At 43.5% G+C, this 16,105-nt stretch overlaps 1 protein-coding gene across 6 annotated transcripts in view; it reads left to right on the top strand.

Annotated features, from left to right (window-relative positions):
• PDP1 (pyruvate dehydrogenase phosphatase catalytic subunit 1) overlaps nucleotides 1-16,105 on the top strand; it is a 669,997-nt gene that overhangs the window by 599,073 nt on the left and 54,819 nt on the right. The window contains exons 1-3 of one of the 6 annotated variants that reach the window (XM_084620264.1): nucleotides 2,508-2,525; nucleotides 3,275-3,309; nucleotides 8,443-12,819. The exons of 1 other annotated variant lie outside the window; for it this stretch is intronic. In XM_084620264.1, the coding sequence (XP_084476390.1) occupies nucleotides 3,279-3,309; nucleotides 8,443-10,091 (1,680 nt within the window). In that variant the 5' untranslated portion in view covers nucleotides 2,508-2,525; nucleotides 3,275-3,278 and the 3' untranslated portion in view covers nucleotides 10,092-12,819. 4 more of the 6 variants (XM_084620266.1, XM_084620265.1, XM_084620263.1 and 1 more) reach the window with 4 other exon arrangements.

Genomic DNA, 16,105 nt, shown 5'->3' with positions numbered 1-16,105 from the left:
TATTCAGTAACTAATGCCTGCTGGGCATTACATGACCAAAATTCATGCTTCCATCCATGTATAGAATGAGATCAATGGTGATTTTATACTAACCCATTTCTGCATGCCCATAAAGAAGTAGTTATCATCAATCAAGTACACTCAGATGCAGTCTGACTCCATTCTTTCATCTTTTCACACATTGGTGGGGGGAAATTAATGTCTTCATTGCGCCTGCCTATATACTACTTATCAGCTCCAATAAGTCATAGTCATAGCACACTTTGCTAATCTACTTTTATCTATGTGCTACAAAGAAATAATATAAATGATTAATCTTCTATGCTCTTTGATGAAATCCTTCATGTACAGAGGTGTTTGTCAGACATAGCTAGGTTATGCATATGTTTCCTATAATCATCTTCACCTTAATGGTTATCCTGTTGATCAGTAAATGTGCTTTAAAAACCATACAATCCAATAATACCACAGTGATGGACATGGCATAAATTCCTACATAGATACTATGCCACAATCACACAATATTACTATTTTAAACTGTAATGTTTTGGACTATTGGAGCATTTTAAAGGATTGTTCCATTATACTCTACTATTTGACCTTCATACAAAGTGTTAGTGAGCAGTAGTTTCTAAGTACATCCATTCTGACATCTCAAAGGGACTTAAGTAGCACAACCTGTCATTTCTTTTACTGCTTTCACTGCACAAATGTTAATATACTAACAGATACAAGGAAGGATAAAAATGCAGGTAGTGCCAATGTTTTAATTTTATCATAGAAGTGCTTCATTTGCAAAAAGAACATTACTTCCAACATTGCACAGGCTAGTTATTTAAATGCATCCAGAGTATGCCAGAGCAAAGGTTCAAATAACTTGTGAGTGGGCATTCTGCCAGCCTAAAGATAGGAATGGGTGGAGACAGTGAAAAGACCATGTATGTGTATAGAGATAGAGGTGAGCAAGTCAACAAAAGCTTTGCTCATGTTAAGTACTTAAGTCTCTGGTCCTGACTGAGGACAAAACAAGAATAAGCTAAATAAAAAGACAGAATATCCAAGCTTTATAGTGCAGGCTCCAATATTCTGCTGGGATGTTAAGGTGAGCATTAATACTTTTTTCCTACTAAAAAGTATTTTGTGAACACCACAAGAAAATTGTATTGTAATTTTAAAATTAATTTATGCTCACAAACAGTATTCCTCCTTTCCCCTCAAAGAACAACTGCAGTAAAGGTAATGCTTCAAGTAAAGTTCCCCATACCTTCCCCTCAATCTCATCAAGACGAGCAACTTCCAGGGTTGAGAAGATAATTTTGTTTCCCGAGACAACACAAAGATGCCAGTTTTAATGGTGATTTTTCAATGTGGACACTGTTACACGAGGAAGCAAAGAGACACTGCCAGACATTTCCTTAGCTTTAACTTTTCAGTCTTATTCACATCACCCATTTTTTGTGGCTGATAGAAGTCCCAGAAGCGATCCTCCTAATGTCTGCCCCTCCTAATTTTACATGTCTATTGTTAAAAGAAGATGCCATCTCTAATTCTGTAAACTCAAAATTTAATTCTGAATAGATTTGATTAAATTGGAATGTTGCACAAAGAGGGAGAAAGTTGAGGGAAAGGACTTTTCTCCCTTTTTCTCTTTATACATAACATCTTTGAAGAAGGGAAAAACACAACCACCTCCCCCTCCTCCCCCAAGCTTCTGCACTTTAGCTGACTGTTGCGAGTGGGTGAGCAGCTCGTGGAAGAGCACAGTGGTTTAGACACATGTAGGAAGAGTACAGCAGTAAGGCTGAGGCCAGTCCATAAACCAGACGTTCAAATTCAAGGAAGAGGGGTTTTCCCTAATTTGCAACACACTCTAGTTTTCCAGTCTGCTTCCCAGCCCAGGCGGTACCTTCTGATGATTTTCAGCAAGGTGGTATTTAAAAGCAGGCCAGTACAAGAGGGGCCATGGACGGGCAGCAGGGCAGATGTTACATGCTGCTTTACGAGTAGCTCAGTTTTTCAACCAAATCGACAGTACAGTAAATGGCCAGAAGAAAATCGACAGGCCGGGGGAGCACCGCAAGAGCCCCCGGGGGAAAGCAGGGGGCGACAAGGCTATGTTTGCCCCACACTGAGGAAGGAGAGCGGGCGGGCTCGGAGGGTCCCGGCGGGCGGGAACCCAGAGGCTCGGGCTCTCTGCGCCTGTGCCCGGTGGGAGGCACGTTGCCGCAGGGCCGGGCCGCGCCCCAGCCCGGTTTAGCAGCGCTGCGGGGCCCTGGCAGGCGTGCGGGGAGGTTTCGCCCTTGCCGAGAGGCCGGGCGGTGGCCCGCGCTAGGGCGGCTGCGGGAGGGGCACCCGCTCTCCCGTTAGGCGGCGGCTGAAGGGGGCGGGACGCGGCTCTCACGCGGCGGCGTCCGGCCTCAAAGGGGCGGAGCTCCGGGCACCCCCCCGCCTGCTCTGGCCGGGTCACGGCCGGGAGCGCAGGAGGGGACGGGCCGCTGCGCTGGGACCGCTCCGCGGCACCGCCGGTGAGTCCAGGCCTCCAGACTTCCTGCGTCATGCGGCCCCTTCCCCCCCACAGCCAATAGGCGGCCGGGCCCTGGCGGCCAGGGGTTATAATCCGCGGCGCGTCATCACCCCCGCCGGGGGGGGGCGTCTTTCGGTCGCTGCCGTTTGGGTGCGCGGGGCGGCCGGGAGCGGGGCGCGCCGGTCTGGCAGCTCCGCGCCATCCTCCCCTGCCGCTCCTGGGCGCGCGGGACGGGGCTCCCCGGCTGCGGCCACGGAGCCGGCCAGGTGCGTGTCCACACAGCCCGGGGCCCGGGCGTGGGGCGGGCTGCGCGAGCGCCCGAGCCGGGGGGTGGGGGCTGCGCTGGGTTTCGCCCGTTGGCCGCCCAAGTCCACAGAGCCGCTGCGCCCTGCTGTGGGGCGGCGTCTCCCCGCTGTGCCGCTCGTCCGGAGCCGGGCGGGGGGTGTGTGTGTGTGTGAGACGGGGGACGGCTCCCGTCGCGCTGGGTGGTGGATGTGCGCGGGCGCCGTGGCGCGGGGGCCGCTGTAGGGTTATTCGCGCTCCCTCCTCAAGGATGTGCGGCGGCGGCTGCTGAGGCTGCTCGCGGGCGGCACAAACCGCCTGTGTGTGTGTCTCGCCTGTCTCCCCTCCATGCCGGAGAGCGGCTGCTGCTCCTCTCTCTCCGCGCTCTGCTGTGGTGACCTCTCTGCCTTGCTTTCCCTGGGCTGCGCTGGCTGCTTTGTGGATGTTGGCGGCTTCTTGTTGTGACAGGAGAATGTGTGTGTGTCCGGGGCCCAGGCGGATCGGTATGTATCTTGCCCTCCTCCTTGCTGAGTAGCTGGGGCTGGGGTCGGGTGGGAGTTAAGGAAGGGGTACACCACCTGCAGGAGAGAAGGGCGAGCTGGCTCCTGATGGGGGCTGATACCTGAGCCGCTAAAACTCCTGCCTAATGGTTCTTCTCTCCCCAACATGCCTTCTCAATAGACTAGGCGGATCAGTTCATTTCCATGAACAGCTCTGTCTCAGTTTTGAAACTGGCATGGGGTAGGTTTCATATGGTAAGATAAGGGGGTTTCTGATGCGATTAATTCATCCTCAGCACTTCATAGGGAGGAACCAGTTTTTTGTGTGTAGCACCAAAATATGGTGATTTCTAATATATTGACCAATACAAATTTCATGTGCCTTAAAAAGTTATATCACTATATATGCATACCTAAATATCGCATTACTATAGTGATAAGCACTGTAAAAAAAAATCCAGGATGTGCGGAGCTATAAACACAATGTCTACAGAATGGTATAAAATAGTTCTACGCACTATAGAATGCATTTATGGTCTGAAAAGTGCTATTTCCAGGCCATTTAAGCCCTGGGGGCTCTTTTAAGGCAGGTGTGGCTCTAGTCACTTGACAAGCTAACTAGTAATATTTCCAACTAATTTTGCCTTTGAGTTCTTCCTGTTTCTTTGTCTTGTACCAAATTTCTCACTACTTGGTTCTTAAAATACTTTGTGTGGACCACCATTAAAGTATCCTGTCTAGTCGTGGTCTGAGGCCATACTTTGTGTCAATGTTTATAGGGTTAACTGACCAGGCTTGGAGTAATTCTGTACCTTGTCAGTGAATTCAGCACATCCCTTAACTGGTAGCATAATGAGCCAGGATTTATTAAAGCTGACATTCAAAATAGGCTGCTTATGCACATGTCAGTATAGGATGTGATCTGCTGTAAAGTATACAGGGCAAGGAAAAGCTTAAGTATGTTTGCAGTTACAAAAACAAAAATGAAAAATGTGAGCCTGCCCTCTCACTGCTTTTCTCTTTTAACTTCACAGCTTCTCTCTGTATGTCTTCCCTATGTTGTTGGTGGCTGTGGTTTTTTTTTTAACTGATAAAGATAAGGTTTTCACTAACTTAACCTCTGGTGGCACTGCAGAACCAATACAGCTGCAAAACATTAGTTGTATTTTTGCTTCATCATGGATCAAACAACAAAAACTCAGCAGAGTTCTTTCTACAGAATTGGTAGGGTGATTTGTGAAGATGAACACAATTTGACTTTGAAATTAGCAGTCATTGCATCAAAATTTTATAAACTTCTGATGAAGAACAAATACATAACACCCAATATCCACTTTTCTGACCATAAGTATACCTAAAGAACCTACTGAGACTTTTGTCTTGCTCAAAAAAAAAAATGCTACATGAACATGACACTCAAACAATATGTATATAGAACTTTCTGCATATTTCTGTAATAGAAGGGACTATAACAGTTAGCTAGCAAAGTGGTAATGTAATGCTGTGTGTGTGTGTTCAAGCCTGTCCTTTTCAACCTAGGTGCCCAAGTCAAATTGGAAGCTTTCTTGAACGAATGCCATCAACTTTAACAAGTTATAAGCTTTCACTCTAATTTTAAAAATAAATAAATCAAACAACTAGACCTTATGGTCCAGATATGAATTGTGTGTAAACCAGTGCAGTGCTTTTTTATTAAGTCTACAGACAGGTGTTTCAGTAAGTCTGCTGAAACTGGGGAAAGTTGTGGACAACAGCAGAAATGAAAACTAACCAGTTTTGTGAGTTTTCACAGGTGGTATTAGGAGCCCCATAAGGTGCAATGGAAACAGACAACAATTGAGTCAGTTTTCACTGAGGCAGACATTAAAGCTATTCACAGTGGATGAAGATCCAAAAACAGAATTAGAAAAGGAGTAGAGTATCAGAGACACCACCACCATAGCTTTCAGAGTAGCAGCTGCGTTAGTCTGTATCCGCAAAAAGAAAAGGAGGACTTGTAGCACCTTAGAGACTAACAGATACAGAAAGGTGAAGGAGGGGAAGAGTAGTGGAGACCTTCACACCCACTTATCTCATGGCAGGAGCCAAGAAAATGACAGGGAGTATATCCCTTCTAAAGCCTGCGGGAGAAGGCAGCTTCAAATTTATCAGACACCTGTTAGCTGGGCGCTGACCTAAACGATAGAGTCCTTGAGCTGAGTCTGGGGAAAACATACTGGTAAGAATTTTAGCACCCTGCCCTTTCAAAGTAGTTGGTGGTTGGAGGCAGCCCTGGCTGCTCCACTGCACGTTCACCTAGGATTGGGGTGGCAGTCTATTGTTACTAGGAAGTATAGTTTTCAGCATATTAGGTCTCTGGTAAAACTTCTGAGCTATGTGGCTGGGAGTGGGATGGGTGGGAGAGATTGAAGCTAAAAAGAGGAAGTGTGTATAAAAAGTGTGTAAAAATACAGACCCCTACAAAGGGGAACTTTTTGAGGGGAAAATGGGAGAGGGGAGGGAGAGAAGGAAGAGGAAATGTGCTGATGACACATGAAGAAAAGGGATACCATGATCTTATAGGGAAAAGTAGAATGAAACTGTGAGAAGTAAAAGGACTGGATGAATTGTAATCACCAAATGTTACATTGGTATTTGTCAGTTTATTCAACAAATACTTGGCTCATTATGTGACTACCTTTATAGCTGGGCAAATGCATTCTTTAATACCGTTGAAGTTAGTTGCATCACACAACTCTGATTAGTAACATTACTTATTATGTACTGATTTTTAATTGTATGACTTTAGCAGGGACCATGCTCTGGAGGGATGCGGTGGTGTTCAGTGCAAGTATCTTCAAGCTAGCTTCTTCCTAGGGGAGATGTTCTTGAATAATCTATTCAGTTGCTAGGTAGAATACTCTTGCTTGATTCCTTTGTAGTGGATCTCCTGTCTTAAACCTTTCTAGCAAGAAGCCACTTTCTTAATCTCGGGTGGGGATTTGAAATCTGTCATCCTGGCCTCTTGCACAAAGCTTGCAAATAAAAGCCTTAACTAAAAAAAATCCCTTTTTAGTTTATAAGTGAGAGACTAGTTTTGTAATGAGAATTTTTTTAGTAAAGAACACTGACATCTTATTCTGGACACTTTTTCCCTGAGAATAAGACATTGGAACAAACTATAGTATCTATTAATTGAAAATGTACATGCTCTCAAGTTGCTTCTACAAAACAGAAGGCCATTATTATAAGACCTAATCTGCAGGTAAAGTAACTCCTTGCTTAAAGTTGTAGTTATGTTCCTGAAAAATGTGACTTTAAGCGAAACAGTGTTAAGCGAATCCAATTTTCCCCTAAGAATTAATGTAAATAGGGGGAGTTAGGTTCCAGGGAAATTTTTTTCACCACACACACACACGGTATAAGTTTTAAACAAACAATTTAATACTGTATACAACAATGATGATTGTGAAGCTTGGTCAAGGTGGTGAATTTAGAGGGTGGAGGAGGGTGGGATATTTCCCAGGGAATGCCTTACTGCTAACCCTCAAGAGTTAACATGTTGTTAATGTAGCCTCATACTCTACAAGGTAGCACAAATTGAGGGAGGGGAGACAGCATGGCAGCAGAGAGACACTCTGTGTGTGGGGGAGAGATGTGCATTGCCCCTTTAAATATGCTGACCTCATTCTAAGTACATTGCCTTTAAAAAGATCAGGAAGTTGAGATAGCAGCTGCAGCGAGTGAGCTCTCTCCATCCTGAGCCCCCCCTGCCCCCATCCTGTCCCATCCCCACCCTGCTCTGTATGGAGAAGGGGTAAGCAGGGGGCAGGAGTAGGGGGACACCCTGACATTAGCCCCCCCTCTGCCCTTCCCCTCCCCTGCACAAAAAGCAGGAGGCTCTGGGGAGCAGCTCCAAGGCAGAGGGCAGGAGCAGCACATGGCAGTGGGGGGGGAAGGGACAGCTGAACTGCCAGCAATCGATAGCCTGCTGGGCGGCTGCTGCACAGGGAACTTAGGGGAGCAGGGAGCTGATATGGGGGGGGGGCTCATTTATGCTATAATATTTGGTTTTCAGACTCCCTCAATTTAAGGGGCATTCCTAAAGTTAATAGAACTGTCAGTGCAGATAACTTTGTGTAGGTCCCTCTAGAAGGCCTAATTTAAACAGGGGACTATGTATATACTGCCCCACAGTGTGCACCTAAGTGTTGCTCTGTAACTCCCCCATGTGGACAGTAAGCATAAACCTAAAGGTCTCGCGTTTGCACTAATGGTCTCTTCAAAGTCCAATAATAATTTTAGTAAGGAAGCTTCCAAACTAATCTAAACCGTTTAAGAATTTACTGGAAGGAGCCTCCACACTGGACAGGCTTCTGATGTAGAAAAGGCTTTAATTAATGTTCTTGAGACTTAATTATATTTCTGTAGAAACTTCAAAGAGGACTACTTAAGGTGCACTTGGGACCTTTACATTTGCACCTGCAGCATCCACATGGGTGAGTTAAAGCGCAGCAGTTTGGTGTGCAGTGCTGCTTGTGCCCCCCTTAGTCCGAATTGCAGGGCAATGTAGATGTGCCCTCAGTTTGAAGAGTTTCAGAGCTCCTCCTTGTATCTGCCAGCATTGAGGAACTCTTCTTACCTCACCACTTCTAGTTTGGAATTAGTTTTGCTCCCTCCACAGCATCCTCTGGCTCCTGTTGGCCCAGGAAGTGAGACTGGGAAATGAAAGCAGACTTCCAAGGAGTGGCTTGCTAACCTCCAATTTCTTTGAATTTATATTGGCAACCCGCCTAACCGTACAAGGATGGTACTCATTTAACTTCCTACCTTATGTCTGGTACAAAAGACCAAAATATCTAAATCAAATATTTAAGTACAGTATAGTTCATGTTGCTCCTGAACAAGATGATGCACTTCTGCAAGCATTTTTTTCACACTGCCTTTCCCTCTTCCTCTTCTGTAAAAGGACACCGTGTGTGGGTGTATAATGGTGTACAATTTCATCAACTTTACCATTTTCTTCACTGTCTTGAAACGCTAACTTATTTTGTTCTATAGCTAAGCTTTCTATGATACAAATCTATCTATGCTAAAGCTAACTGCTTCACTAAACCTAGTGGTGTATTGTTTTTTTTTTCTCGTCCTGTCTTTCAGCAATTCCTGTCAGAAGCTCCAGACTGCCATTATTCTCTGATGCCATGCCAGCACCAACTCAACTGTTTCCATTGATTCGTAACTGTGAGATTGGCAGGATATACAATACAGTGTGCTACTGCCATCACAAACATCTTTGTTGTCTGTCACCTCATTTGGCTCACAATAATTTGAGATGTGCACCTCAGAAGAAACTTGCAACACTCTGTCCAAAAGAGAATTTTAATCAGTTTATCCATGCAAGGAGCTATGTTTCCACACCACAGAGATTTTACCTCACTCCTCCACAGGTCAACAGCATTTTGAAGGCAAATGAATACAGCTTTAAAGTCCCAGAATTTGATGGCAAAAATGTAAGTTCTATTCTTGGCTTTGATAGCAACCAGTTGCCTGCTAATGCTCCAATAGAAGACAGGAGGAGTGCGGCGACATGCTTACAAACAAGAGGAATGCTTCTAGGTGTATTTGATGGCCATGCAGGCTGTGCTTGTGCTCAGGCTGTCAGCGAAAGACTCTTCTACTACATTGCTGTCTCTTTGTTACCTCACGAGACTCTACTTGAAATAGAAAATGCAGTGGAGAGTGGCCGTGCCCTGTTGCCCATCTTACAGTGGCACAAGCATCCCAATGATTATTTTAGTAAGGAAGCTTCCAAACTGTATTTCAACAGTTTAAGAACTTACTGGCAAGAGCTCATAGACCTCAACACTGGAGAGACTACTGATGTAAAGGAGGCTTTAATTAATGCTTTCAAGAGGCTTGATAATGATATTTCATTAGAAGCTCAAGTGGGAGATCCAAACTCTTTTCTCAATTACTTGGTACTGCGAGTGGCGTTTTCAGGAGCAACTGCCTGCGTGGCTCATGTAGATGGTGTTGATTTGCATGTTGCTAATACTGGTGACAGCAGGGCAATGCTTGGTGTTCAAGAAGAAGATGGATCTTGGTCTGCACTTGCTCTGTCCTATGATCATAATGCCCAGAATGAAAGTGAAATAGAACGAGTAAAAGTGGAGCACCCAAAGTCTGAAGAGAAAAGTGTTGTAAAACAAGATAGGCTGTTAGGCTTATTGATGCCTTTCAGAGCTTTTGGTGATGTGAAATTCAAATGGAGCATTGAACTTCAGAAGAGAGTGATAGAATCGGGCCCAGATCAGTTGAATGACAATGAGTATACGAAGTTTATCCCTCCTAACTATCACACTCCTCCATATCTCACAGCTGAGCCAGAGGTCATACATCACAAATTAAGGCCACAGGATAAATTCCTGGTGTTGGCTACAGATGGCCTGTGGGAGACCATGCATAGGCAGGACGTGGTTAGAATTGTAGGAGAGTATCTCACTGGAGTTCATCACCAACAGCCAATAGCCGTTGGTGGTTATAAGGTAACTCTGGGACAGATGCATGGTCTCCTAACAGAAAGGAGAGCCAGAATCTCCTCTGTATTTGAAGATCAGAATGCAGCAACTCATCTGATACGTCATGCAGTGGGAAATAATGAGTTTGGCACTGTTGATCATGAGCGGCTGTCCAAGATGCTTAGTCTTCCAGAAGAGTTGGCTAGGATGTACAGAGATGACATTACAATTATTGTGGTGCAGTTCAACTCTCATGTTGTAGGTGCATGTCAAAATGAGGAATTCTGAATTTTAAATGGATGTACAATTTACCAAAGTTGTCAGAATGAGTAGTCTGATCAGAAGACAAAAATATACTTGGTGAGCAAACCAGAGTGTCTGCTTATTTGAATTAAAATGTGTGCAAGTACATTTCTCCCTCCATTGACCAAAGTTTTATTAACTGTGGAAAGTGCTATTGAACTAAGTCTTCCAAGAAGATGGCCCAACTTGGAAAGAGGGACTTGAAAGAAGTTTGCACTATTGAATCAATGAATGCTGCTAGAACAATATTTTGGGTTTGGTAGTGGTAGGTGAGAGTGAGGGGATAGCTAATTCTCTATTAATCATCACACTGTTTTGACTAGTCATGAAACAAAGCCTGTTTGTAAACATGTAAATATCTATATGGCTATCTTACTAGAAAAAGATAGGAATCTTGTTGAATATCAGAACTGATAGGAATGAATTTTTGTCTGCAAAGTAGATATGGTTATTCTGCATGTATGTGTGGTGTTTTGCCCTTTTATATTTTTTTCTCCCTAGGGAAAGAAAGATGCTGTAAGTAGTAGGAAACTGACTTGATAAACGCTATCCTTGAGTTTTTTTCCCAATTTTGCTTAGACAATGTCATTCTTCACTTAACATTCTTGGCAACTATATATGTATTTTTAACTTTCAAATGCAACTCTTTAAGCCATAATCAACCAGCTCTTAAGATAACTGGGCTAAGCATATTGGGATCTCATAGTAACTTATACAAATGCAGTTTTAAATTCCCTCATGCTGATAGTCTTCTGCCTTTTGGGGGGCGGGGGGGGATTTTTTGCACAACTTTAAGGGCAATAATATCTTTCTGACATCACTGAAAAATCAACTGCATAAGAAAATTCCATTATGGAAGACTTCAGCTTGCAGTATGAAACCATAACTCTGCCTTTTGCAAAATATGGAAGTATTTTCAGTCAGAACTGTGGTGCCTGTTCAAAAGGTCACATCCTTGGCAGGCAATACTACTGTCTGGTACCAAAAATCACCTCTAATCACATGATGAATTCTAATATGAACTTCTGAAGAGACTAGAAAATCACTGTTAGCTATTTGGTGGCTTAGTAAATTAGCACTTATGTTAACTTCTTCTGTTGTGGTAGTTTCAGCTGGGTCACATGTACTGGATTACTTAAATATCAACATCAGGAAATTCACTCATGTTTTACATAGGCAGGTAAATTGAAAACATCATAATGATTTAAATAGTTTTCTCTATTAGTACACCTAACTGGCCTGCATGTTGTATGCGTAACAATAGTTGGTTTCTTGGCATTACAGCATCAATTACTGTAAATCCTTTGAAAGAACTCAATCAGTGAATGCATGTTCTCTTGCATTCACAATTTCATGATAGAAGAAAGTCTCTTAAATGGTTCTCTGTTATGACTGAATTGCAAAGTTAAAAGGAGATTACATGGTATTTCAGACTAAATTTTATGCAACTGTAACTGCTGAACACGACTCTAAAGTAGGCATAGAGGCCATCATATCAAGTTTTCAGTCCCTCTTTATTTTACCTTTTTATATCTAAATAAGCATAACTTAAAACTGAGGGCTTTCTCAACTCAAATAGTATCAGTGGCCCTTTATACACTTAAATTCTTGAATTCAAAAACTTATAATTCTTGTTTTTATTGTAGAAACTTTCTTGATTACATGTATTCTCCTAGTAAGTAGTTGTGAACTTGTTTATAGAGGCCCTGGAGCAGTTATAGGTCACCATGTTCAATATCTTCTATGTTGCATTATAATTATAAACAAAAAAAAAGTCAGGAAGGTGTTTAACTCCTTTTTGGAGTTCTCCATTATAATTAACTTAGTTAGGGGAATCTTCTGAGTCAAATTCATATGATGTGTTGTAAAAACATAAAGTTTCTTGTCTTGGTCGATCGTTAAGCTACTTGAGTTTTCCAATAAACACTGTACTGCCAAGAAAGCCTGTCACAAACACTGAACTTGTTTATAGTACACACTTTTTTTTTCATCTTACAAATGCTGTGCAGCCTTAACTGCCTGCAGCCTTAACAAAATATGTTGGTCTTCCCTCTCTGAGTAGAAGAAACTTGATCTTTACAGTAGAGCTTGCTTCATTTCCTCCCTTCTCCCGCTACTCCTCCTGTCCCCCCCCGTCCCCCCACAGCAAATTGAGGATGTTGTCTGGATGTTCATATTTTTGGAACGTGAATGACAAACTGGCCCTTTGGGGAGGAGGGAACAAACTATAATGCTGTCCTAAACAAATGTTGGTTGTTAGTCATCATTGGCTTTGTATGTTGCATATTAATGACTAAATGTCATTAGATAGGTCAGTGTGTTCTTTTGGCCTCTATTATGCTGTCTTTCATTCACTTACAAAATGTATTTAAGCTGTTACATTATTTAGACTTTGTTACACTTTTCTACTGTTTAAATATTTCAGTGTATGTATTATGTTTGTGTGGCTCTCGCTATGAGTTTGGTACAAGTCATAACTGGTTAAACCTAACACTGATCCTCTGTACGGCATTCACTTATAAGAAGCTTGTTTTCGTTCATACAAAAGATGCACATATACAGGATCAAATGAACCAGTATTTATGTATGGGCTGGAGACTTACTCAAAATGTATGCAGTGAACTGAAGCAGTATAACTACTTATAAATGCCATGTGACATAATCTACAACAGTCTTCTAATAGACTTCAATAAAAAGATCAGTTATACAGACATCACTGTGTATAAGGTAACATTTTGTTCTGTAACACACAAGGAACATTATTTTGCCTTTTTTCCCCTAAAAGCCTGGCTATGGGAGGAGTTCTAACACATTACAGTACTGCCAGAATTGAAGCTACATTCTGTTAGGCTTTGTACAACAATGTCTAGTGAGAGAGTCCCTGCTCTGAAAATCTTATTCTAAATTGACAAAGCATTGGGTAGGAAAATGGGAGCGATGTGACTTCTTTGCCAGGGTAATACATCAAGTTAGAGCCAGTTTGAGAATGCAGGTCTCAACTTACAGCATGGGGACCTGGATACTGGACTATATCGCTCTCTTTAATTCTGAGCCCAGCTACCCTGAAGCTTGTCTCTCCTGTACATATTAATATTACTGTGTATATCCTCTATTGATCTTCCTATTAATCTTCATGGATGGTTGAGGGGTGAGCCTGGGTAACACCAACTGTAAAACTCAAACTATTCTCTATTAAACTTGGGCCCTGCACCTTTTCTACTATGAATATGACATGCAATGGACCATACTCAATCTGAAATAAGGAAATGAATGTGTCTAATATGCAAAAACATCTGATGTGATGGTATAAGTCAGTTGTGTGGAACTCCCAATTTTTTTTGCTGGCGCGGGGGTGTTGCATGACCCCTCTTGTGGCTTCCCTTTGCTTCACCGATCAAAGTCATTTTTCTGCAGAGAGGTAAAGAAATCTGCGGGGGACATGAAGTCTCTGCATGCTCAGTGGCCCAGAATTCCCCCAGCAGTAGATAGTTCTATCTGACTTCAGGAATAGTTCTTCCTAACTTCTTGCCTACATTTTGTTTATAGTTGAAGTTAAGTCAAGACCACATTTAAACTTAAGTGTCGTGGAGAGAACACTGTTGTAGAATAGTAACTGACCTTTGTTGAGGTACTCCTGCTTCCTAACTTGCCTAAAGCAATTTCACAGTACCATTGCATTTTAATGCAAATATACGCTTCTTATAGTTTGTCTTGCTGCAACCTAACCTTCAAAATGTGTGGTGTTTACTTCTAGCTATCTTGGGATAGATGACATGATCCCCAATGCATTGTGGTTAGTCCTCTAGCACTGGTATATAATAACACCACCACTTCTGCTTCTACTGCAAAAATAAATACCTTCTAGATGGAGGTACTGAAGAAAACACACTAAATCTGTAGAAGCTGCCTTGAATAACTTTTCACAACACTTCTTAAGTAGAAGTTAAGAGTTCAACTTTACAATTTATATTTAATTCATATTCTGAAGATATATTCATGTTAAAGTGAATATAATCACTCTGTTGGCCAGGATTCCCTGAAGGAAAAGAGGAGCACTAATCTTAAATTGTGACACTTGCTACTGTGTCTACTTTGATACTTAAGGTTGTGGTTTTAAGGATTTGATTGGGTTTTTTGTATTCAGTTTCTCTTAAAACAGAGGTAGGCAAACTTTTTGGCCTGAGGGCTACATCGAGGTTCCAAAACTGTATGGAGGGCCCGGTAGGGAAGGCTGTACCTCCCCAAACCCTAACCGCCCCCTCCCACTTCCTGCCCCTGACTGCTATCCCTCAGAACCCCCTACTTGTTCCCTGACCACCCGACTTGGGACCCCCTGACCCTACCCGCACCCTGGGACCCCAGCCCCGCCTTCTTCCTAACTGCCCCGACACCTATCCACCCCCCCCCCCAAAGCCCCTTTCAGAATGCGGCCCTGCGAACATGGGGGGAGGAGGAGCAGGGGCAGCCGCGCAGCTGGAGAGAAGCGGCAGTTTCTACTTCCAAGTGCCGCTTCTCTCTGGCCAGCTGCATGGCCACCCAGTGCTCCTGCGGCCCGCCTGCTCCCCTGTGGCTGCAGGTGAGCCTCCCTCCCTGCTCTCCACTGCCCCCACAGTGCAGTGCCCTCCCATGCTGAGGCTGTGAGGGAGGGGCTAGCCTCCTAGGCTGGGATCTCGAGGGCTGGGCTGGGCAGGACAGTCCTCCAGGCCGTAGTTTGCCCACCTCTGTTTTATAACAACTGTTATACCAGGAGGTACCATTTTGCAGGTATGTACCTGTACATTTCTATAGTCTTCTCTACCTTGAGAAGTTGCGTAAGATTAATTTTAGTTTGGGGTTGTTGCTTTTTGTTTGGTTGGGTTTTTTTGAAGTGCCTTGTATCCACATACAAGCATTATTCAATCAAATTTGATGTCTTAGGTCACAGTAATTAATCCTCTTTGAAACAGGAGTAACTCTTCAGAATATAGTTCCTCTAAGGTTCATATGGACACATTTCTAACTACTCAGCTTCTATCAGGCATTCCCTGCTATCCCATAGTGCATTGCTTTATGCCTGAATCAGTTTACCTTTGTGTTTCCACCGTCAGAGGAGGAGTATCATCTTCACCAGACATTACCTCTGTTTAAATGCTGGCATGATGCAGGTATATACCCTCTTCTTCAATACAAGGTAGTGCTGAGTTAACACATTCAGTTGTACACCCAGGACAGCAGCCATGCTGCTGCCCCAACCCCCAACAGTGCCTGCCTTGGCATGGATTGGTCTTGATTACCACCTATGGAGAGCTGCATATCCAGTCCCAGCTGGAGAGAAGAGTAAGTGGAATGCAGTCATCTACAAGATACTGTCAGAGCAAATTAAGGTGAGTGGCGCTCCCAGATCTTGTCCCAGTACCAAGTCAAAACAAAGGAGCTTCTGCAGAAGTACTTGAAGACAGGGGACAAGAGCAGGATCTCTGGTAATACTCGTATTACTTGTCCATATTATGAGCAGCTTGACTGTTTCCACCTCCCTCAAAGAGTGATGTGGTCGACAGTTATTTTCCAGAAAGCAAATGAGACAACAGTGCAAGCACCCCAGGACAGAATTGTAAGTGTCTTTAGACCTCACATATAGTATGAGGTCTGAGCAGGAGCACAGATTTCCAGGCAACCAGGAACTGTAGGGCATGGCAGACTCCTCAGACTACAGCAGAGTCCCACATGTACAGCCATCCTGAAATACTTCAAAGGGGACCTCTGCTAGTAAGTATTGTGCTGTATTACAATAAGCTGTACAGGGAGAGGGGATTTAAACTTTTCTAGTTACAGTAATAACAAAGGCCATACAGGATCAGACCAATGATCCCTCTAGCCCAGTATCCTGTCTTCTGACAGTGGCCAACACCAGGTGCTTCAGAGAGAATGAACAAAACAGGCAATTATTGAGTGATCACTTCCAGCTTCTGACAGTCTGTGTCCTTGGTTTTCCTCTTCTGCTTTTTTCCTGATTTCTCTTA

This window comes from Lepidochelys olivacea (genome assembly GCF_965140295.1).
Source record: "Lepidochelys olivacea isolate rLepOli2 genome assembly, chromosome: 2".
Lineage (NCBI taxonomy): Eukaryota > Metazoa > Chordata > Testudines > Cheloniidae > Lepidochelys > Lepidochelys olivacea.
The sequence above is the reverse complement of the archived record's forward strand: the minus strand, read 5'-3'. Positions and strand labels throughout refer to the sequence as shown.